Source organism: Mytilus galloprovincialis, chromosome 13 (genome assembly GCF_965363235.1).
Source record: "Mytilus galloprovincialis chromosome 13, xbMytGall1.hap1.1, whole genome shotgun sequence".
Lineage (NCBI taxonomy): Eukaryota > Metazoa > Mollusca > Bivalvia > Mytilida > Mytilidae > Mytilus > Mytilus galloprovincialis.
In genome coordinates this window covers 39,750,669-39,773,858 of record NC_134850.1, presented here as the reverse complement: position 1 = coordinate 39,773,858, position 23,190 = coordinate 39,750,669, and the positions used below count along the sequence as shown (strand labels likewise).

General features: G+C 30.5%; 1 protein-coding gene across 14 annotated transcripts in view; it reads left to right on the top strand.

The window, feature by feature from the left end:
* Positions 1-22,904, top strand: part of LOC143057256 (uncharacterized) — a 104,880-nt gene extending 81,976 nt beyond the window's left edge. For all 14 annotated transcript variants that reach the window (XM_076230525.1, XM_076230524.1, XM_076230522.1 and 11 more), the window contains 21 exons: positions 1,192-1,319; positions 1,591-1,754; positions 2,195-2,318; positions 2,550-2,656; positions 3,091-3,412; positions 3,927-4,096; positions 4,575-4,754; positions 5,138-5,334; positions 5,688-6,049; positions 6,866-7,110; positions 7,942-8,374; positions 8,690-8,904; positions 9,098-9,218; positions 14,439-14,782; positions 16,276-16,416; positions 17,000-17,139; positions 17,661-17,790; positions 18,239-18,439; positions 19,209-19,378; positions 20,025-20,166; positions 20,555-22,904. In XM_076230525.1, coding sequence (XP_076086640.1) covers positions 1,192-1,319; positions 1,591-1,754; positions 2,195-2,318; positions 2,550-2,656; positions 3,091-3,412; positions 3,927-4,096; positions 4,575-4,754; positions 5,138-5,334; positions 5,688-6,049; positions 6,866-7,110; positions 7,942-8,374; positions 8,690-8,904; positions 9,098-9,218; positions 14,439-14,782; positions 16,276-16,416; positions 17,000-17,139; positions 17,661-17,790; positions 18,239-18,439; positions 19,209-19,378; positions 20,025-20,166; positions 20,555-20,896 — 4,378 coding nt within the window. In that variant the 3' untranslated portion in view covers positions 20,897-22,904. The remainder of the gene's footprint in view (positions 1-1,191; positions 1,320-1,590; positions 1,755-2,194; positions 2,319-2,549; positions 2,657-3,090; positions 3,413-3,926; positions 4,097-4,574; positions 4,755-5,137; positions 5,335-5,687; positions 6,050-6,865; positions 7,111-7,941; positions 8,375-8,689; positions 8,905-9,097; positions 9,219-14,438; positions 14,783-16,275; positions 16,417-16,999; positions 17,140-17,660; positions 17,791-18,238; positions 18,440-19,208; positions 19,379-20,024; positions 20,167-20,554) is intronic.
* Positions 22,905-23,190: the final 286 nt, after the last annotated feature.

The following is a 23,190-nucleotide window of genomic DNA, read 5'->3' as shown; positions in this document are numbered from 1 at the left end:
CTGAGACTTTGATTCATTCTGTACCACTATTTATTCAGTGCTTTTAGGTCAAAAACCAATAAAAAATATTAGAAATTAGTCTTTTTTAAACCTCTCCTTGGGGGTTTACAAAAAATTATATATATTGTCATTTTGAAAGGTTCTAATTGACAACACAAGTGAAAATATGAAGCCCAATGTTTAAACATGTTAAATTTCAGAGGTATCAGTTTCGGTATTTTGACAGCTAAATTACTGTTACCTGAGACTGAAATGACAAACACAAACTAATTTTGAATATAACATGATGTTGTGATGTGAAATTTAATTCTAACCTTATTGTATAATTTATCATTTAAGTCTTTACTGTGTCAGTATTGCATGATAGCGCAATTTAACCTTTGATTTTGATTAAATAAATTCAGTAACATGTATTTGCCGATGTTTTTTTTTTAAACCTAAAGGAAATATAAAATATTCATGATATCTAAATATTAGGCATTTTATCACAAAGCATCATTAATATTCATTGGAATTGAAAGAGAATTTCAAAACGGGTATTTCTATTCAATTTTGTGTTATTGATGATTTGGCAAAATTGGAACAATTAATTTTATTGACTTTAGGATTTAAAAAGTGTAATAGATCATCCCCAGTGTCCGTTTGACTATTAATTCATTACGTTCATTGTCTAATACAGAATGGGATTTACCTTAAAGCCAGATACATTGTGTATTAATGGTGTGACATAGTCATAGATTAATAATTCTTTTCTGATTGATTACTTTTATTTTTCATTTGTACAGAATTCATTATCTGTCAGAAGTAGGTTCTGATTAGATTTGTGTATTTAAGTAAATTAATGTTTAATTACATGATAGATGGTGTTAGCTGTATCTTTTTTTAATTTTTTGTATAAATTTGTGCTATTTGTGTGATTGGTGTACTTTATAATGTGTGCTTTCATGTTTTTGGAGTACTAACTTCTGGGTGAACATAGAATACCCTGCACAATATGCATGTGTGTAAAAAGATTCAGTACACAAGAAACAAGATGGCACAATTCATAAGAGGACACCCTTCACACAGTACATGTATCATAAGTGTTGAACTTAAAATAAAATAAATTAATTCATACTTCAGAGTATTTGCAATGTTTGGATGATAAATACAGTTATAACAAAATTTTCATTTTCATTTCTTATATTTCAGTCACAGAGTCATTGACCAATTAGAACACAAAGTCAGCAGTATTAAGGAGGAGCTTGTTGGAACTAAAGAGGCTCTCAACAGGGCACTTTTGGACAAGGAGGTTCTTGAACAACAGAAGGCTGAAGTCAGTAAGTTGATATTGAATTGTGAATATAATATTTTTGATGGTTAATTTCAAATCATATTTATAATGGTATTCAAATGAAAAGTGGAATATCAATTAATTGGCTTTTGGGAGAGTGCTTTGGAAAGCGGGGTAGAATTAAAAAAGAATTAAATGAAAAAATATAATGTGTTGTTTGCATACATGTATCTGGTTCATAATCCTAAAACACATGCATGCAAACAAAAGTGAAATGGATTTGATTTTCATATTTTCTTTCATCTTTTCTATTTAAGGTGATGCATTGACTAAATCTGAAGTTCAGAAGTCTGACCTTGAACTTGAAATAAACAGAGCCAAGACAGAAGAGGCTGGTCTTAGAGACGCCTTACACAAGATGCAACAACTGAATGAAGGTCTAGGTCAGGACAAAATTGAACTTAACAAGATGATTATTATGGTAAGTTATAGCTATCAGATATTTGTCTAAACTTCAATTGACTGTTGTCAAGAAAGGGAGGTTATTCAATGAAAATTTCTCTTTTACTTGTAAACTTTTGTTTACTGTAAATTCAGAAATTTTAGCATGCATTCATTAATGTGATTGTTGAAAAATGGACAGAAAAGCATAATGAATTATTGTAATTATAGGAATTCCAAATAATAAGCATGTTAAGCAATAAAATAATGAAACTGACAGTATGCTTGAAAAGATTTGAATAAAGTGATATGTGCCATTGAGAGTATTATTGTTCATGGAGTATGAGTCTTAATAAAATAAGGATTATAAAATTGTTTTTGTTTTGGTTGTTTCACATAAATTCTTGCTGACTGAAGTTTCAAACCTACATTTTAAGAAACTAACTATGACTGATTTTCATGTTTCTTTAATGTTTATAGCTAGAGAATGAGAAGGCCTCACTACAGGGAGAGAAATCCATGTTAGAACAGGAGAGATGTGGAATCAGAGAAGAATTGGTCCGTGTAGAGCAGGAGAAGATGGATCTCGATACAGAGAAAATGGGTAAGTAATTGTTTAAAATGTCACATGGTTGTTATTTGACAATTATCTTGATGATCTGATATAAACTTGTCATTTAGATAATAAAAATATTCACGATAGATTTCATAAGTTAATTGTTATGTTCGAAGAAAAATTCTTGATGAATATGAAAAGAAACATTTGACATGTTAACAGTCTTGCCTATTATTTATGTTAATGTAGATGTTTAATAATATTCCCTTTTTTCAACAGGACTGAACCAGACATTAGAACTGAGTGAGATGACAAGACAACAATTAGAAGAAGAAATCACTGCTATACATAGAGAAAAAGGAGAAACTACAGAACAACTCAACTGTGTACGTAAACCTGTATAGACAGACTTGTCTCTTTTTTTGTGGTTTTATTTTATAATGTTCGGAGTAAGATTATTATGTGTCATCATTTTAAAAGAAGGACAATGGAATGATCAACTTTAAATGAACGATTTCAACTAGAAATTTTCATGTAACCTGATATTGTCAAAAGGAAAATCAATTTAAGCTTTATCAAATCTCTTCCAATTTTAACACCATTATTTTCATTCAGAACAGAATATTTCCCTGTGTTGGTTTCTAGAAAAATACACTTGCGTTACTGTCAAAGTAAAGGAATCAGCTGTTAGAAATAGAGTAAATAGCTGAAACAGAGAAATATTTAAATTAATGAAGGATTCCTGCATTTTATATGAGAAAGAATGTTAAATTAGAAATTAATTGAAGTCTATATATATCATCTGATATTTTCCCTGTAGGTTGCAAGACATAAACAAGCATTGGCTGAAGAATTGGTGTCTGTCAGGAAAGAAATGGAGAGGGTTAATACCAACCTCAAACGTATTGCTATTGAGAAGGAGAGACTCACACAAGAGAAGGGTGAACTGATTGTTCAGGTCACTGACACTGAAAGGGAAAATCGTCACCAGAGTGAAGTTATCTCCTCTTTGAAGGCAGATAAGGATTCCCTTGAAAGTGCCCTTTATGAAGTCCAGGAACAAGCTCGCCAATTGGAGGTCCGCAAGGAACAGTTGGAGGGAGAAAACCAAGAGTTGATCATCAGGAAAGAAAACCTACAATGTAATTTTCTTATACATATATTTTTGTCAATCTTTAAAAATGTAATGAAATACCATAATGACAAAATTTCAAATTATTTTGACAGATACTTGTCTTAAAAAAAAATCTAGAAAATTATAATTATGCATATGGACACATTCAAGAGTTTTGTACATTAATTGCTTTCATAAAGGAAACCCAAAAAAGGAATATATTTTTTCATACAGAAAGCTGATAATATTATTGATCAGATTGTGTCAGTTTTCCAATGTCAATTAGCACTTTGGTTTCATCAATTTCATTATATTGAAGTAGTATTAAGTAAGTGTAGATGTACAAATAATGGATGAAAAAGAAAATTATAGTTTGCTTAAGGATGGAAATGGCCGTTAGAATTCTGTCTTGGAAAAAATATTTATAAATATCAGAACATAGATATTGTTTTTGAAATGATGTTAAGATTGAAAAAATTGGTACAAAAAAATCCAAATAAAAGTAGAAATAGAGATGTTATTTATTTTTTTCTAAATTTCAGCTGAAATCAACCGTCTTTGTAAGGAGAAGGATGCTGACAATGAGAAGTTTGACTTCCAGAGAGAGGACCTGAACCGTCGTCTGGCTCAACTGGAGCGTGACATGCAGATGGCAATCACACAGGAGAAACAGGCTCATGAAGATGATGTTGATCGTCTCAGCAGAGAAAGGGTAAGTGTAACTGATTTCATATTTTGATAAGCAGAATCAATATAAAGTCATATAGATGTAGTATATTTTATGAAATTTCACAATTAGCGGCTTTAGAGAACATCCATGAATTAAATGCAGACTAGGTTTCTAGCTATATATATGTGAGTAACATTGTAAGCTATATATATATACAGCAAATATGTTACAATATTACTTCTAAATATAGATTTACTTTGATTTTAAAGAATTTCATTTAACTTATCTCTTATTTTTCGTGAATCAATGATGTTACCAGTATTCGTGTGATGTGAAAATTTTACAAATGTAAAGTAAATATTTATAGAAAAACTTTAAAAAAAATACTTAAAATTTGATGTAAATCACAGAACAAATAAATGATAATGTATTAAGTAGTTATAAAAATGGATTATGACAGATAAGATTTATGTTTTACTGGGATATAATTATGACATAATATTTGTGTTTTTGTTAACAGGATAACCAGAGAGCTGAGTTTGAGTCTCAGAGAGAGGAGATGATCACACAGTATAACATGGAGAAAGAAGAGTCTAACAACAAGTTTGATAGAATGAGAGAGGAACTCATGGAGGAACTTGCTGCTTTACAGAGAGACAGGGATAACTCTCTTATGATGGCTGAAAATGACAAACAACAGGTACTTGCATAGTGCATAAATTTTTTAATAGAATTGAGAATGGGAACAGGGAATGTATCAAAGAGACAACAACCTGACCAAAAAGCAGATAAGAACCCATAACTACCAATGGGTCTTCAACACAGCAAGAAAATCCATAATTCATATCAAATTCATATTTCTAAGAAAAGATCAAAAATTTGTTTATATATGTGTTATTTTTATACTCAAAAAGTTGCAATGATATATGACTCACAAAAATTAGTTGATTTACAGCAATAAAGATTTAAATTTTAAGTAACTATTTATTTGTTATAATAACTTTATTTGTATAATTATTTATCTTTACTATCTATCAAATCACTATGTTCTTAAACTATTTGGATATTTTTTCTCCGTTTTAGACAATGTCATTATTGGAACAAGAGAAGAGCACTCTAGGAGAGAAGAATAACAATCTGACCATGGATCTGGCCAATGCTAATGTGGAGTATGAGAGACTAAAACGTGATTACTATGCCAAACAAGAACAAGATAGGACTACCATTAATGGGCTTGGCAGTGAACTCAAGAATTTCCGTAGCCAGTTTGATGAAACTTGGTGAGTTGATTTGGTGATTTTTTTTTAATTCATGAATAAAAGTATAAAATCATTTCCTTGTTTGTGTATGATATAGAAAAAAAGAAGTAAAAATATTTTGAATGTTCAAAATCATTTGTTCTGGTTGAATATATCTATTTACAGTCTGTAAGCTTGTGTATCAAGTAGAAAAAAAAGGCTCTTCAATTTGTTTTTGTACAAAACTAGAACCAATTTATACCTATATATATATATATATATTACATTAAAATGCTTTGTTCTAATAATGCATTGTTACATTTTTGGCTAAAAGTTAAACATCTATCTATTAATCAGTAGGAAAGTCTAAAAATAGTTTCTTTTTTATTTTACAGCATGAACCATGAAAAGGAATGCAAGGATCTAACTAACAATATCAGAGAGCTTGAGAGACAAAGAGAAGGAGCACTTAGAGAGGTGGCTGAACTCAAAACTCAACTCAAACTTGTCGAGGAGAATCGTGACAACATTCGTAGAGATCTCATCGAGGCTAATCGTAAAATCAGAGAGGGAGAAGAAACCAGAGATCTCATGAGAAAAGACATTGTAGAACTTAAACGTAATATTAATGATGAAGTGAGAGAGAAAGACACCATTAGTAAGACAGCTGACGAACTCAGAAATACTGTGAAGAGGAAAGAGGCTGACAAGATTGAACTGAATAGAACATTACAGGACAACAAACAAAGATGTGCAGGTATGTACAAATATAGAAAATGTGTGAAAATTATACTGTAAATTCAGAAATTATTGCAATGTTTTTATAATTCCAAAAAATATGACAAGAGTTACAATCACAAAAGTTTTAACTCGCATTTTGAAAATTTTTATATAAATGTAACAGGATTTTTCTCAATATTGCAAAAATTACAAGCACATTTTAGGCTTAAATGACAAAATCGCAATAATTAATGCACACAATAATTTCTGAATTTACAGTTATTATTTAAATAAGCTATTTTACAACAAGAGTTGTAGAAAAATAAACGAAAACTTTTAGTTAAAGTCTATAACATATTCCCAGACAGAAATATATTGTGTGTGATAAAACTATATTATAGTTGTAATTTTGCTGACAAAATCAATATTTGGTTTATCAATGTAAATATTTCATAAAACATGTGTTCCAAGAAGGTACCTATTATCCAAAGTGCATTTTTAGTTTCTGAAGAAAAATTTGAAAATCGTTAAAATGATATTTATTTTAGTTGTAAAATGTCAAAATTAATGTACATTTATTTGATTTTCTATATCGTTGAACATTTTAAATCTCCTCGAATTTTGTAGTGAAAGCATTATGTCAACAAAGTAAAATTTGTTTATAGATCTCTATTCAAATAAAGTAAACTTGGGATTTAATTTTATTAGTGTTCACATTAGCAAATAAGAAAAGAGAATAATGCATAATATTTGACTGAAATCTTCTTGATATATTGTATTGAATAGAAAAAGTTGTTGAAAAGGGAAAGAAGGCTAATAATATTTTGTGACTTGGAAATATTTTTCTATGCAGTATTGGATGAGCAGAAGGCAAATGTTCAGAAAGAGGCAGGTGACTTAAGAGCCAGTCTACGTGAAGTTGAGAAAGCTCGTCTTGAGGCACGTCGTGAGTTGCAAGAGCTACGTCGTCAAGTGAAACAATTAGACGGAGAGAGGAACAAGCTAGGAAAGGAAGTGGGAGACCTGCAGAACAGGGTGGCTAGGGATGAAGAAAAAGAGGAAGAGTCCAGGAGAACTTCATTCGATCTCAAACAAAAGGTATTGTTGTAACTGTTGTTTTTTTCTATGGTCGGGTTGTTGTCTCGTTGGCACATTCCCTATTTCCATTCTCAATTTTATGCATTGGCTTATTGTCTTTGTTTTTAAATATTTGGTAGATTCTCAAAATTTTAAACTTTGAAAATAATGTTTTAATTTGGACCGATCGAGGGTTCAAGGCTTCAGATCAGATTTGTAACAACTTTTCATTCTTCTAATACATGTATTCAAACTGTTTTGAATTAATATAAATAAGAAAATTCTAACAAACTGCACTTCATCTTGCTTTTTTGTTGAGATTATATAATTGTGGCTCCTTTTGTAGTTTAATATTGTGTAATTTATCTGTAAATGAGTTATTTCTCAATTTTATAGATTATACACCACCAGAGAGTTTCTGTGAAACACTGGAATCTTTGAATCAATTTGATTATGAAATATAGATTTCTTTTCAATAAATACTGACACATTATTTTTAAAAGTATTCTTTGTTTCAGATTACAAATTTATCAATAAAATTCACTAAGTTGGAGTCCAAGCTAGGACTGAAAACAGTTACATGTTGATCGTTTTATTCACATAGAATATATAGTTAGCTGATTTGTTATAATTTGCATAGAAATTTCCTCTATGTCTGGCTTTATATCAGATTCTGTTGAAGTTCCAACTGTTTCTGTTTTACAAGCAGTGTTTAAATTCTGTATGTAATATATGTATGAGGCAATTTATCTAATCTTTTAAAATTGCTGCAGTATAAGAAATTACTTACCAATAAAGACCCTGCTATTAACAAAATTACAATTCCGATTATTACCGTGATTTATTTTTTAGGTGGTTGAGACAGAAGCCAGCCGTGAAGCCCTCAGAAAGGAACTTGCAAACACCCAGCGTAAGATGGGTGAAGTTATTGAGGAGAGCAGAATGAAAGAGAAAGATTACCAGATGGCACTTGAAGACAGCCGTAGAATTGAAAGGAAAATGGAGGACCAGAGGCGTAACTTGGAAATCCAACTTGAAAATACAGGTGCTGAGAATGAAGAATTGAAATTGAGGTTGAGTGGAGCCGAAGGACGAGTCAATGCCCTTGAAGCAACCCTTGCCAGACTAGAGGGTGCTAAACGTGACATCGAATTCAAACTTAGTAGCATTGTGTCAAGTTTGAGAAGGACCATTGGATTCAGACAAGAAATGCCAAGAGCCCGCAGTCCAGTTAGGTCCCGATCCACCAGCCCAAGGCGGTCCAGACCAAACTCTCCAGCTAAAGGTAAATTTAATATGAATTATTAATATGTATATTACTTCTGTAAGATGTTTGTGTTATAGATTATAATAGTATACTCAAGAAAATGAACTGGAAAATAAATGTAATTTAAGTCAATTAAGTAAGCTCTTTTTATTTGATAGCAAGATTCAAGCATGGAAGATTATGCCTAATTTATATGTTTGCATTTCACTACTTTTACAGTTTACTTGTGCTAACTTAATTTGTACAAGGGCAGATTTAAATAGGTAACTTGAAAATGTAGTACTGATGGTTAAATTTGTGTTGTATCTTCATTTATTTGATTTTGATTCATAGGATTTGAGAATACATATGCCACCACTACTGAAGGTAGAGGTAGTCCTATTCCAAGAACTGGGTCACCTGATAGAGCAGGAAGTCCAATCAGAGTGTCATCACGTGGAGTGTCACCTTCCAGATTTGAAATGGCAGCTGTTGATGTAGACCCAGAGGCTGTCAGAATGGCTCTCCGTGACTTTGTACAACAGTTGGCTAATGCTGAGAGAGAAAGGGTAGGTTGAATCAATTTTTTTATTATAAAACCATTTTTTTTTAATGTTAGTTTCTTCAACCATGTTTTCTTTCATAGGAGACAATAAAATTAAAATGGTGAATTATTATCTATTCCTAAAAGATTTAGTTTTCATATTAAAGAATTAAAAAACTGTATGAATGAAATAACCTATTGAATTGTCTCCCTTGTAGGATGATGCTCTGGCCAATACAAAGAGTATGGGAATACAACTTCAGGAGTTAGAAGATGAGAAGGGCAGAGTAGAGAGACGTTTGGAACAATTACAAAAATCTCTTGGAGATGTGGAGGAAGGTTAGTTAATATTTTTACAGTTCATTATTAAATATATAAGTTCAATATATAACCAAGTAGCTCAGTTTCTATTTTGAAAGTTTTAAATGAATCTTCTATATAATTGGATTGTCTTGTTTAGTGCTAAACTGATCTCGTGTTAATACAAGCCTTGTCTTTGTTTGTGCTAAACTGATCTCATTTCAATACAAGCCTTGTTTTGTTTTGTGCTAAATTGATCTCATTCCAATACAAGTGTTGTCTTTGTTCCTGCTTCAAAGGGAGTTAATTCCTGTCAAACATTAAGGTATGACTTCAGATATATTTTCAGCAAAAATAAAACATTTATAAGTATGCCCCTGGTGTGATTTGATGACTTTGTAAGAGGATTTTAATAGGTTTTAGATGACCACTTTTGTAGAATTTCTGCTGACAGACTTGGGAAAAGCAAATACTGTTAGAGTTAAATGATATTAAATGGTCTTTAAAGTGATTGCATGTTCACACCTTTCTCAATAACTTTAAATTTTAAGAGCATGCTCACATTAGGAATAAACTATTGGTGAGGAAAAGGAAATGTTTCATCAAATGCTTAAAACTTTATTAGATAATACTGTAAAAGAGTTTTTACCAATTTAGAAAGCCATTTTTGGTGAAATTTTTTACTTGAAAATATTTCCCCAAGCATGTTTCTGCTGATAGGTTGAGCAGGAAGAAAACTTAATCATTATCGAAGGGAAGGCTTGTCAAGTGGTGGCGAAGTAACATCATTTACTTTATACTAAAAAAACTACTTTAAATGAGGTAAATTGATTTGAGAATAAAAAGGTTATGGAAGTTTTTGGTCCATTGATTAGGGTGGTCTGACACTGTAGATCTTTTTGGCTACAAGGTTCATTGGTTTGAGTATATGATAAACTTGTGATAGTTTGTCTGTTCATTGATCTTAACATAAAACACAGATCTTCTATTCTGATAAAATTAAATGCTACCATTCAAACCTCAAACATCAACAAAGTAGGCTTTTATTTGTAAACAGACCCCTGTTTGTAAACATGAGCATGATGAAACATAAGTAATATCATGGGTGCATTTTTAATCGATGTCAAAATTAAATAAGGTTTCTTAGTGTATGGTTTCTTCCTATGCAGCCCCAGGTGCATTAGAATTCATGCACAAAGTTATTAAAATCAAAATTAGGTTGTTAAATAAGATTAAATAATGCATTATTTATGTTTAAATCTTGGTGGGAAATACCGATGAGAAAGTTGAGCCCTATGTCAACTTTTAATCAGAATAAAATCATAACTGGATTTATTTTAATCAGAATGAAATCACAACTGGATTTATTTTAATCAGATTTATATTTAATTGTTTGTGTATTATTTGATTTTATCAACACTATTTATGTAATGAACTACTGGTCATTTTCGGACATTAGCCTTGTATTACTATTATACAAGTTGCAGTAAACTTTAGGTCTACAAAAAATTATTTTTTTGGTGCCATTGATATATGATTTTAAATTATATTGGCTTTTGTATATCAGTATTTAGCTAATACTTTTTGTAATGTTTTTTTCTTAATAAGGTTATGGTAGTAAATCTTGTTATGAAACAGAACTGGAATCTCTTCAAGTAGTTTCTTGTTCTGAAACATTTAGATACTGAAATTGGTTAATTCCCTGAATCATCACGGGCGATATCTTTTTGCGCCAAAAAGTAACTCATTTGCGCCACAACTTAATTGCGCCAATACCTCTTTTGCGCCACCTAGTTTTCAAAACTATAGGTATCATTTGCGCCAATAAAATAATCATCTAATTGCGCCAATTTTATATATTTTTATTTATATATAATAACTAAATGATTGACTAGGTACCAACAGCAAAAAAATCCTCTGACATTGTACACTGAAATTTCAAATTAGCCTCGCATCCTAATAAAATTATACCGCTTTCTGGATCGTTACACAATACAAAGTCATCATCTTTGTTTGTAACAACACCAATATCATCAAATATTCTGTGAAATTCTGCTCGATTTTTAGATTAAGCCGGACACAGTTTTCTTCTCTCTCTATACATAGACTGACACACATATTTTAAATCTTTCTTTTCTAAATGTTCTTCTTCAATTTTGAAGATCTCTGAATTTATTATTTTTGAAGGTCGCTCTGACAACACATTGGTTGCTTTTCTTTTACACGCAGTTCTAAAAATTTGACGTTCTAATTTCTGGACACTGATAATGAAAAAAATATATTTCTTTTTACAAATGAAAATATGGTATTTTATACTGCCAAAATCTGCTATGAAATTTTAATAAAGCGAAAATGTATTTTATACTCGTGATAGTTGACTTGTATTTGCATTATAATTTTAAGAAAAAATTGTTTTATAGTCTCTCAAAACTCTTTATAGAGTGGCTGTTGTTGTTAACTTGTGTTTTAAAAAGCTGTATATTTTATATGTAACAAGTGGCGAGACTTTAATAAAGTATTTGTCTTGTCTTGTCTTGATATAGGTAAAACATGTACAGGTATAGTATAGGTAAAAAATATTAACAGGTAAATGTGGCGCAATTTCATTTCATTTATTGGCGCAATTAATACCATCAAAATAAAAGAGAGTGGCGCAATTAATACCTTTTCTAAACTGCAATTGGCGCAAATTGATTCTGCCCATCATCACACAGAACATTCAAAGAATGTTAATTGAAAACAATTTAATTCCTGAAGGCACCTTACATATCAATATAAACTAGATAAAAACAAATGAATGGACTAGAAACAGATGAATTTTTAATTCTATTATTGTTCACAGTTTTAAAGTATATCCTTTTCAGTATATTATAATGAGTTTTATAACAATAAACATTAATTTTTAAAGAAAATGTGTTTTCATGTTTGTTACAGATGTTGAATTTTTAAATTCGGACCTGTTATATATTTGAAAAATTTATTCTTTGGGATACTTTGGTAGTAAAAGGGTCATTTAAAGTATTCACACATAGCATTTTATTGTAACAGTTTCTTTCAAGTTCAGCTCTCTAGAACACTAGTTTTACCAATATGGTTTTCAATTTTTGTATTCATTAAAAGACTAGGTTTCAAAGTAATTATGTCAAAAATATTTGTAATTCCTGTCAGACTTGAAATTACTATTCTTTCCGATGAAAGTCGCTGAGTCAACTAATTTGTATAATTCGGCAAATTGACAAATTTTATAATTAGCTTGCATATACTTTTGGCAAAGGCGATTAGTATAATAAAGTGTTGGTCTGTTTATCTTGTTAAGATAACAATAGGCGGTTTGATCTTTTTGTTGTATTATTATAAGATTAAGGTAGTTGTGTATTCCCTCCAGTAAGGTGACAAGTCTTCACCTGTCCTCAGTGGTCCGTAATCAATATCCTAAATTTGTAACAGTAACGTAACTTTAAATTTACACCAACCACAATATGTGAAATGTCAATGTAAAAAATGTGTAGTAAACTGTGAAATAAAAGTTGTGTGGTTTTAAATACATTCATACTATTTTGTGATTTTTTTGTACTTTCATGCTAAAATATTTATAATTGTATCAATCCACCTGAAGGATTAAATGTTTGGATTTAATAGATAGTTGTGTTTAATTGTATTTGGGATTTTAATCATTGAGCTATAATGGCATACAAGATATATCTTCTACCTAGTAGTTTGATGACACATGCGTTGGGACCAGATAACCCAAGCTCGCTTCCTTACAAGAATGGTACGTGTGTTTAGAGTATTTCCCAATTAAATTGTCTGATAAGGGTTCATAGGAAGGTGAAACTTTAACAACCAATGGAAATTAAGTTAAGATGGCAATATTGAAAAAGTTCCAAGTTTTTGTTTACTTTATAAATTCATTTCCATTGTTCTTTTGTTTTAATGTTCAAGTTAAATTTCATCAAATACTTCACAACATTAATGTATGATTTAAGATTCCTGATTTAACAAACCAAGATTTCTTTTTATTTCATATATAAAGTATTTGATAAATAAAAAATTGCTAACAGAACAAACGATTGCTAGTAATATATTGATTTGCTGATATAGCAGTAATGCTAAAACTGGACGAAACAAAAACAAAAACTATAAATGTGCATACCTATTTTATGAATTCAGAATGTTTATATGTTTTTAATATAAGATCAACTTTGAATCCTTTATCAAAACAAATGTAATTCAGCTGAATAAGCAGTTTAAAATATTTTCTTTTGAGTCTATAATTTGTATATGTATAAAGCCACACAATAACTATCAATATAGTCAGGTATTGTCCGGGGTAATTGACAGCTGTAGGATAATTATATTGTGTTTCATTTCTGTATATCCTGTATGGACATGATACAAAATTAATCCTACAGTGTAATAGACAGGGATAAGTAGAAGCTATTAGAAAGTAATTACATCATAAGGCCAAATAAAACATGTGTAGTCTCCATTTACATTCTTAACAATATGAGTAACTTAAGTTGATTTGAAGCTAAAATAAAATTTTAGGCTACATATACATATAACCTGGGACCAATTTTGACTTTAAACATCATATTTAAAAGTCTGACTTGTGTATATAGATAAAGATGTAAAAGGTTATTGTTGTTCTCAGTATCATATATACCTGTACAGGTAACCTACCTGTAGTTTATTATATCTATTGATTTTATTATCAATTTCAGTACAGTTTGATGCTGTGTACTTGATTATGGTAATTAAGTACTTTGATAATGCTTGTCAATAGAAATAAATTGTGTATTTTATTTGATATTGAATGGAACTCTTATGAACATGTATTATTAAAAAAACTTATATTATGATTAGATTAAATTAACAGTAATCTTAGATGCTTCATTCTGAAAAACCCAACTTAAACTTTTAAGGTGAAAGATTTGAATGACACTGATATAGAATAACAATGCCCAACTTATTTTTTTGTTTAAAAAGAATTCATAGTGAATGTATGCAATAAATCTACAATCTGAAGATGACATGAATACCAGTATTTATCAGCATCTTCTTGGACCTTTCATCAATGCTGTGAATTTACCTTGGGTAGGGAAGCTGAATATGCTACAAATTTTTATTCAAATATGAGTTAAAAATGCCTTTCGTCAAAGGTATTAATACCTTGAGGGGACTTTTGTACTTGTTTTCTAGATGCTTATGATGTGACCTTAATGCAATATAACTTAAAACATTCATTACATATTACAGACAAACGTGGAATTGATGGACGTCTTGCAAGTGCCCAGACCGCCTTGATGCTCCAAGAGGAGACAATTCGTCGCAATGAAAGGGAACGCAAGATTATGCAAGACAAAATGAATGCTTTGGAGCGCAGCCTGACCTCTGCAGAGACAGAGAAACGCCAACAACTGGAGAAAATAAGTAAGATGAAGGCTAACGAGGGCAGACTGGATGATGATAAACGTAACTTAAGACAGGGTCTTGAAGATGCTGAGAACAGATGTACTAAACTAGAACTGGCTCGTAGATCTCTAGAGGGTGACTTGCAGAGGTTCAAACTGTTGATGAATGATAAAGAAACAGAAAATCTGGTAGGTTTATTTATCTTGTTCTTTCTGTAATGATGAATTTTATTCATATTGCAACAAACATTACATAGGAAATTTTAATAGAATATAAAAAAAATACAGGTACATTTTGTCTGATACCATTTGCTATCCGCTGTATACACTAACTGAAACAATAAAATGGTTAAGCATAAATTTTCAGGCACATGCACTGATTGGATATACTGTCAATGGTGACTTTGGGGAACTGATAAATTTAAAATAATTGATAAAAGTACATTCTTGGTAAGAGTATTGACTCCCTCTAGAAAATGCATTATATTAATTAATTGATTAAATCAACATTGATTTTGTAAAGGTAACAAAGCTTTTCACTGATTGAACGTAAGAAACAGAATCACATGAATATTTAATAATAAGTTAATTTCTGTTGGCTGCAGAACCTTAACCTGGGGTACAGAATAGGAGCTACATTAAAAAATAAAACGAAAAAGCCTTATATATATGTTTGCATTAACTTAGATAAAAAATCACATTGATTTTGTATATTTCACTAACATGTTTACAAACTTGGTTTCATCAAAATTGAATATTGTAACATAGTAAAAAAATATACCCTTTAAAAAGACCTGTTATGGTTTTCCAACATCTGGTCATCTGAAATGTTCATAATTCTGAGAACATTTTATCATCAAATACCTTAGAATAAGAAATGTACCGGTATGAAAAGAAAGATTTTAGTAAGGAGAATTCTGGATTAGATATAGTACTTAGGCATGTCCAATCGGATAAGTTTAAGATGGTACTTGTAGAAAATGATGCTAGAATACCTCCTGTGGAAGTTATAAAGGTAGGATAGATACTGGAATCAGACCGTCATATTTATACATTTGAAGAATCAGATCTTGTGATTCATTTTTGAAAAAAAAATATCCCTAAAGTCATAAGAAATCTCAAATTAAAAATAATAATGCATATGTTTTTTATAACTCAATGGATAGTTTTCATTATAAAACTTATGTACATATACTTTTTTCTGAAGAAAATTCTTTAATTTGTTCATATTTAGAAGAAATTTACTTTATTTTCATTGCTTCCTTCCAGGAAGCAATTCCCTGACATATTTTCCTTATGCAAAGTGACCTTAGTGTGACCCATCTCGTAAAATTTCCGGTGATCGCATGGATGTCCATAAAATAAACTATTATCTGATTGTACATGTTAAACATGTGCTCAATATTCATTTTTTGTTGTTGATTGTTGACAAACAGGTGACAATCGTTAAGCTTCGGCTTCAAAACATGAACTTTAGTTACCTGCCATGTTTCACAACAACACTGACAGATTGAAAAAAAAAATGACGATTATACGAAATTTATGCGAAAAAAATCATAAAATAGTGCACAGAAGACTAAGTTTATGATGTTTGTATGCATTGGTTCAAGAATTAGAATACCATTATTTTTAACTGGTCACTCATTTCATATGACTTTAAAGTATTTTGTTTTCTTTTACAGGTCCTGACAGACAGAGTAGAAACTCTGAACAAACAGATACAAAACCTTGACAGCAAAGCCCAGTCCTTACAGTTAACTGTAGACAGATTGTCTCTTACCTTGGCTAAAACTGAAGAGGATGGTATTCAACAGAAAGACAAGGTATATATCAGTTACTTGTACATTCAGAACTTATTGGTCTACAAAATTATTGGCTATAATCTATTGTTAAGGTATATGTGGGGTCTCAATTAAAAACAATAGAATTTATTCTCATTAAGCCAAAATGTAGGCAAGTTGTGTAGTTTTGAAAAATAGAATAAAATATATGAGCCACAGTGATTTTTCAAACTAAAACTTGTGTGCCAAATTGTCAGTTTTGTAGAGATTATACATAGAAAAAGCACTTTTGTGTGAAAAGATAGAAAATTAAGTGATGAAAATGGCAATGGCTCTTATAGAAATAAGAATAAAATATATGGTCACTTTCATGTTCTTGTTACAGTCAAATAAGATTTTTTTTTTAATATTACTTAATAAAACAAAAATATCGGAGTTATCACCCCTGATAAACCAAAGTTTTAAAATATTGAATGAATAATAATGTTTAAATTTTGGCAATACAAAATAATGTTACCATATGATAAAATTCAAAAAAAATTATATAGTTATTTAAATGGAAAGTGTTTGGAAATTTATTTTTTTGGCATAAAATTTGCTAATCTGTTGTTTTATTTGATAACAGGTACAGTCATTGAACATGTCCTTATCAGACAACAATGCTGCCCTTAATGAGTTACAGGAACGTATTCAACAGTTACAGAGGGCACTCACCAGCAGTGAACATGATCGTAGGGTACTACAAGAAAGATTAGATTCAACTAGGTATGTCAGTAATTAACATGTAAAACAATTTTAGAAACTAGAAGTTTTAAGGTCAGATACTCTTAATTTTTCAACTCAAGAGAAAGAAATGTTGTGGACGACTAAAAGTTAGAAGGTCTATGTCTGATGTCTGAAAAACTGGTCCACCATGGCCATGATTGATTGATCAGTCTAGTGGCATAAATATATTTTCCTGAAAAGACCTCATTTATATACTGTAAATTCAGAAATTATTGCGATTCTGTCAATTAAGTTTAAAATGCGTTTTTAATTTTAGCAACATTGAGAAAAATTCTGTTTATTTCATGTTAAATATTTCAAAATGTGAGTTTCAATTATTGCGATTATAATCCTGTCGCATGTTTCGCAATAATAAAAACCTCCCAATAATGTCTGAATTTACACTATCTTCAAATGTTATATAAGTACTTAATTAAATGTTTTAGCTGTTAAGTTATCAGATATGTTTATGATATTAATGAAATAAAAGAAGACTAACCTAAATCTCTCTATTATTTCAGACAAGCTTTGAATGATGCCAAGAAACAAAATTACGACCTCCTTGAACGTGTACAGACATTACAGAATGACTGTTCTGAAAGTGAAGTCAGAAGGGCAGAGGTTGAAGGTCAACTCCGTCAGAATCATGGTGTAAGTTTAAATATAGAATGGTTTAGCTTTAACGTGATAGAATTGAGCCAAACTAAACTGAATTTGAAATAAGCATTATGTTTTACAGTAAAATTGTTTAATGTGCTATCTTTTATTAATGTACATTTCTTTTAAATCAATGTTATGAAATATGATTCTTCAAAAACTATAAAAAAAAACTTTATTTGGCTCTGTAATAAATTTCTAAAAAAAAAAAGGACTCATCGGAGATTAATTAGGATTGGACTCAAATATATAAATATAAAAGTATATAACATGATAAAAGATAATGTGTTATTCACTTATTTGCACTTTCTCTATCATTATCAATGAGTTATCTCCACTTAGTAGATATCATAAAAGTTTGTTTTGACCCATACACAATATCTTAACAGAATCTTCCCATTGAACCATATCACTAATTCATATGACCAATCTCTTTCCTAAGGTACTTGTTAAGAGAACAGAAACTGAACAAGAACTGAACCAGATTGTACAGAAACTAACCCAGGATAAACAGAACATGCAGGACCATATCTCAAATATATCTCGTAATCTGTCCACTGTCGAGACACAGAAAACAGAGATGGAGAGAACATACATCAGACTGGAGAAAGATAAATCTGCTCTCAGGAAAACTTTAGATAAGGTCAGTAATATAGCAAGGAGAAAGTTAATAAATATAAGAAGATGTGGTATGAGTGCCAATGAGACAACTCTCCATCCAAGTCAAAATTTGTCAAAGAAAAACCATTATATGTCTAAATAAAGGCAACAGTAGTATACCGCTGTTCAAAACTCATAAATCCATGGACAAAAAACAAAATCGGGGTAACAAACTAAAACCGAGGGAAACGCATTAAATATAAGAGGAGAACAACGACACAACACTAAAATGTAACACACACATAAACGGACCAAGCATCAGACAAAATTCCACGAGAATAACAAATATAACATCAAAACCAAATACATGAATTTGGGATAGACAAGTACCGTGACACGTCTTATGGCAATGTGAATTTACACTCAAAAATAAGAGAAAACAAACGACACAATAGGAGAACGTAAGCTTGGTCTTCAACATAGAACCTTTGCTCACAACAAGCAGCAAGATATAAAGGGCCCCAAAAATTGTAAAACCATTCTAACTGGAAAACTAAGTCTTTTATTGAGAAAAAAAAATATTTACTTGAACTATGAATTATGTGATGTCTGCTAGTACACCTAGGTATGAACGTTTATGACTGACTGTTTTACAGTTTTTGCCATTGTGTTGCCTGTTTAGCCTTGCTTTACATTTTATAATGGCTCTAATAAACAAGTTTATAGCATGTTAGTGAGAATTTATAATTTTGGTTTAACATTTACTGTCTTTTGCAGAATTTTTTATTTTTGATAACTTGAATTGTTTTTAGGTTGAACGTGAAAAACTGAAGACAGAAGAGATTGCTAACACTTCATTGATGGAAAAGGGTTCCTTGGATAGATCATTGGCTCGTCTGGACGAAGATAACTGTGATCTCAATAAACAAGTTCAACAGCTCCAGGCACAGTTAGCAGAGGCTGAGCAACAACATGCTCAGAGGTAAGGCATATGTCTAATATCTTAAAGTTCAGTTAGCCAATTCACAGCAAAAATTTTTTTAACAGTTAATGTATTATAAAAAATGAATAATCTGTAAAGAATGAAATGTTGCTTTTATGTTTTAAAGCACCGCTGGTAAAATATCACATTGTGATTGGTTTAACGCCGTCACGTGGTGACCCCCTATGAGAACATAGGTTAGTAAATTTCATAGGGGGTTCTTGACGCGTTAATGGTGACGTCATCTATTACAATTGTTGTGTTTCATTGTTTATATTTCTACATAACGCAGCAGAAAAAGTCCAGTGTGCGATAAATTCATTATATGGTTAACTACTGACCCCTACAGACCATAGAGGGTGAATAAAATCCATAGGGGATTCGGCCTCCAGCTTCATCCCCTATGAATTTTACTAACCCTCTATGGATTCATAGGGGGTCAGTAGCGAACCATATAACTTATAATAGAAGGACATTTTCATTTATCTCTAACATTTTCCTTTTGAAAAAAGTACATAGATATTCATTACATAATTCATGGATTTGTAACAAAATCATGGAAACGTAGTTTATTTGGGCAATTAAATGGCATTTTTCCCAAGATGAATTTGTTTATAAATCCATTGAAATAAATTTTCCATTTTAGGTTGATTGATGTAACCACAAGACATAGAGCTGAAACAGAGATGGAGACAGAGAGACTCCGAACTGCTCAGATGCAAGCTGAAAGAATGCTAGAAACAAGAGAGAGATCAAATAGAACTAAAATCAAGGGTCTTGAAGAAACAGTATGTACTTGTTTTTATTAATGAAAAAGGGGGATTGGAAAAAATACTTAATTCCTATCAGAACATTGGATAAAAGTACAGTTAATTTTTAAACACTAAAACTACATTGTAATATATAGTTGTTGAGAATATAATGACATTATCATTCAAGAAAGTCAATAATATGGTCTATCTCCTCAAGAAAATAAATCAACTATTTTTTTAGATGTGACATTTTATATTCCATGTAATCACCCATGTAAATTATTATGTTTTGTTTCAATTTTTTGGTGATCCAATTTGTTAATTTTTCACCTAGCCTTTCTATTTAGATTGTCCTTTACTTTAAGTGTTAAACATTTTATTGAAGCACTTTTAATTATACTAATATTCTAAATGTTTATTTTAGGTTGCCACATTGAAAGACCAACTGTCAACTGAAATGAAGAAACGTCAGCTCTATATTTCCCGTAGTGCCCGTACTGGTGATGAAATCCGTGATATCCGATCCATACTGGACTCTTCATTATCAAACGTAACAAGGGACCAGTCTCTTGATCCGCTCATCATGGAGACAGAAACCAGGAAACTAGACGAATCCTTGGAATTCCGTGGAAGTTACAGATCACAACCAAGACGAAGAACAAGTCCAAATCGTACACCAATGAAATATTCTGATAGGTTGACATCCACACCTGCAATGCGTCGAACCCAGAGCCCCATAGCACTGCGTAAAAAACTATTGAAATAAACTGCCGAGCCTTTGTATGAAAGATCATGTGACAATTATTTATAGCAATTTTGTGTGTTTGTGAAGGTCATTCCTGTTTATTTTTAGACATTCCAAGGTCATATTTATGAAGTATCCCAGCATTAAAACCTTGATTCAAGGGAGAGAATCTATTATTTTTTATGATTTTTAAGTTTTAAGATCTGACAACATTTTAAAAAAAATGAAAGAAATCTTTTATTTTAAACTTTCGTTCAGTATTTTTTATCTAAGAAAAGATTTAAAAAACAGTTAATGAAATCCATAAAAAATTAGAATTACACTTAAAAAGTTTTGAGCTCATATTAATAGCAGTTTCTGTTTGAACTTTGAGCATAGTTTTCTTTCTCTTGAGTCGAGGGATATATTTACAATGGCAGCACAAGTTTAAAGCCATTTTATTGCATGAAATCAAATTAATTTTTCTGTATACTAGGTTGTGAGTAGTTCATTACACATTTTAAACAAATATTAATAATATTTATAATGTCACATTTTTTTTAGAATTTAGATTTTGTTTTTGTTGAGGGTTGTGTTGTCATGGCAGCATGAGGATGTTGGAACCCATGTCAGTTGTCATGGTTCCAGCCAATCATATTGCTAGATTTTATGATGTAATCAGTATTACCAGTGATCATCTCAATCATAGATTTATATTTATAGACCGAATAAAACTCAACACTCTGCATTTATTCAGTGGCCCAAAGGCATCTAATGACTGATTGTTTTAAGAAAAAGTAAAAAGAAATGTAACTTGCCTTTTTTTTGTGTTATGTTGAATAAAAGTAAAGAACAAAATTATATATTTTTACCAAGTATGTATTCGTTTATACTGCTGATGCAAGAACTTGTAAATGTTTTCAAAGTTAGTGAAATGAATGAATGCTATTTTTTTCTTAATTCTACTGTGAAAAACATTCTATCTGAGTTACTGGTGTCAAGAACAATTTATGATTGAGAGGAAAGTAGGATAATTGCATCATTTCTATTTATAAACATTTTTATCAAAATATCTGTGATAAATGTTAAAAAGTATGCACCATAGTTTGAATAAATTATTGTATTTATTGTTTGATTAGATTGAATAAATGTATGTATAGATTTTTGAATAAGGTCAGAAATTGTTGGAGAAGCCATTTAACGGAGAACTAAAAGTTTTTGAAGAAAGGTTTTGAAAAATTTGGAAAAAGTTTTTGTTTTCCATACAGGGTCAGTGCAGATGGATCGTAAGAAATTCTGAAATTTCATTCTATACATTCTGACAGAGTTAAAAACCCTGACCAGTTGTGATTTTTATGGAAAACATTCTGAGGTTACTGAAAAGTGTATTCATCCAAGTTGCTTCTCAATGATTTATGATTATTATTCTCATAGAATATTGTTGTTTTAAAAATTGCTAGAATTTAGCTGTCATAACCCCAGCAAAGAGTGGATAAATTAGACACACTTTAGTTTTTGGTTTTGCTTTCTAAGGGAGATAATCTATTATTGTTTTGTTGATGCTTTTTAGTTATCATTTGTGTTAATTTTTTAATATCATTCTATTTTTACATTTTTGGTCATTCTATTTTATATTTAGGAAAGATATAATGAAATACTTAAAACATGCTAATGATTTAAATATTTAAATATCAGCAATATTTTGCACTTATTTTATATCAATTTTAATCAGTTGATCTCAAGTTTCAGCATATAATAAGTCAAGTCATGTCTTCCCTAATACATAATGGAATGATCCATCAGGCATCAAAGATCTGTGATGAAATCTGTTATCCGTCCATTTTTAAGTTTTTGTTTTAATTTAGTCAAAGGATTTGTTATTTACAACATTGTTTGACGTTTTTTTGCTACTAGATTATTGATATATAAAATCTCTAGTTTTATAATCTTCACGATGTGTCGCATTACTGAGCTTTTCCTCACAAGTGTTGACTCATTACTAAGCTTGTTCCTCACAAAGAAGTGATCAGAAATAAAAGTGTGCATCCAATTCTGTCTTTGTTTTTTTTTAATACGAACTTTATTAGATCCTTGAAGTAATGAAAGTCATAGGGTAGACATATGTACTGTATTTCCAGTAAGTGACCAGGAGAGCATCAACATCTACCAAAATATCAAAGAATGTGATAGTGTCAGTTGAACAGAAGTTACTTATGATAGCTTGATGACATATTTTAGACATAAGAATGGGGAGATATTTAGGGTGTTCATTAATAAAACAGCAATTCAGAAAAAAAACCAAACCAAAATAGATGTAAGAAGATGTGGTATGCGTG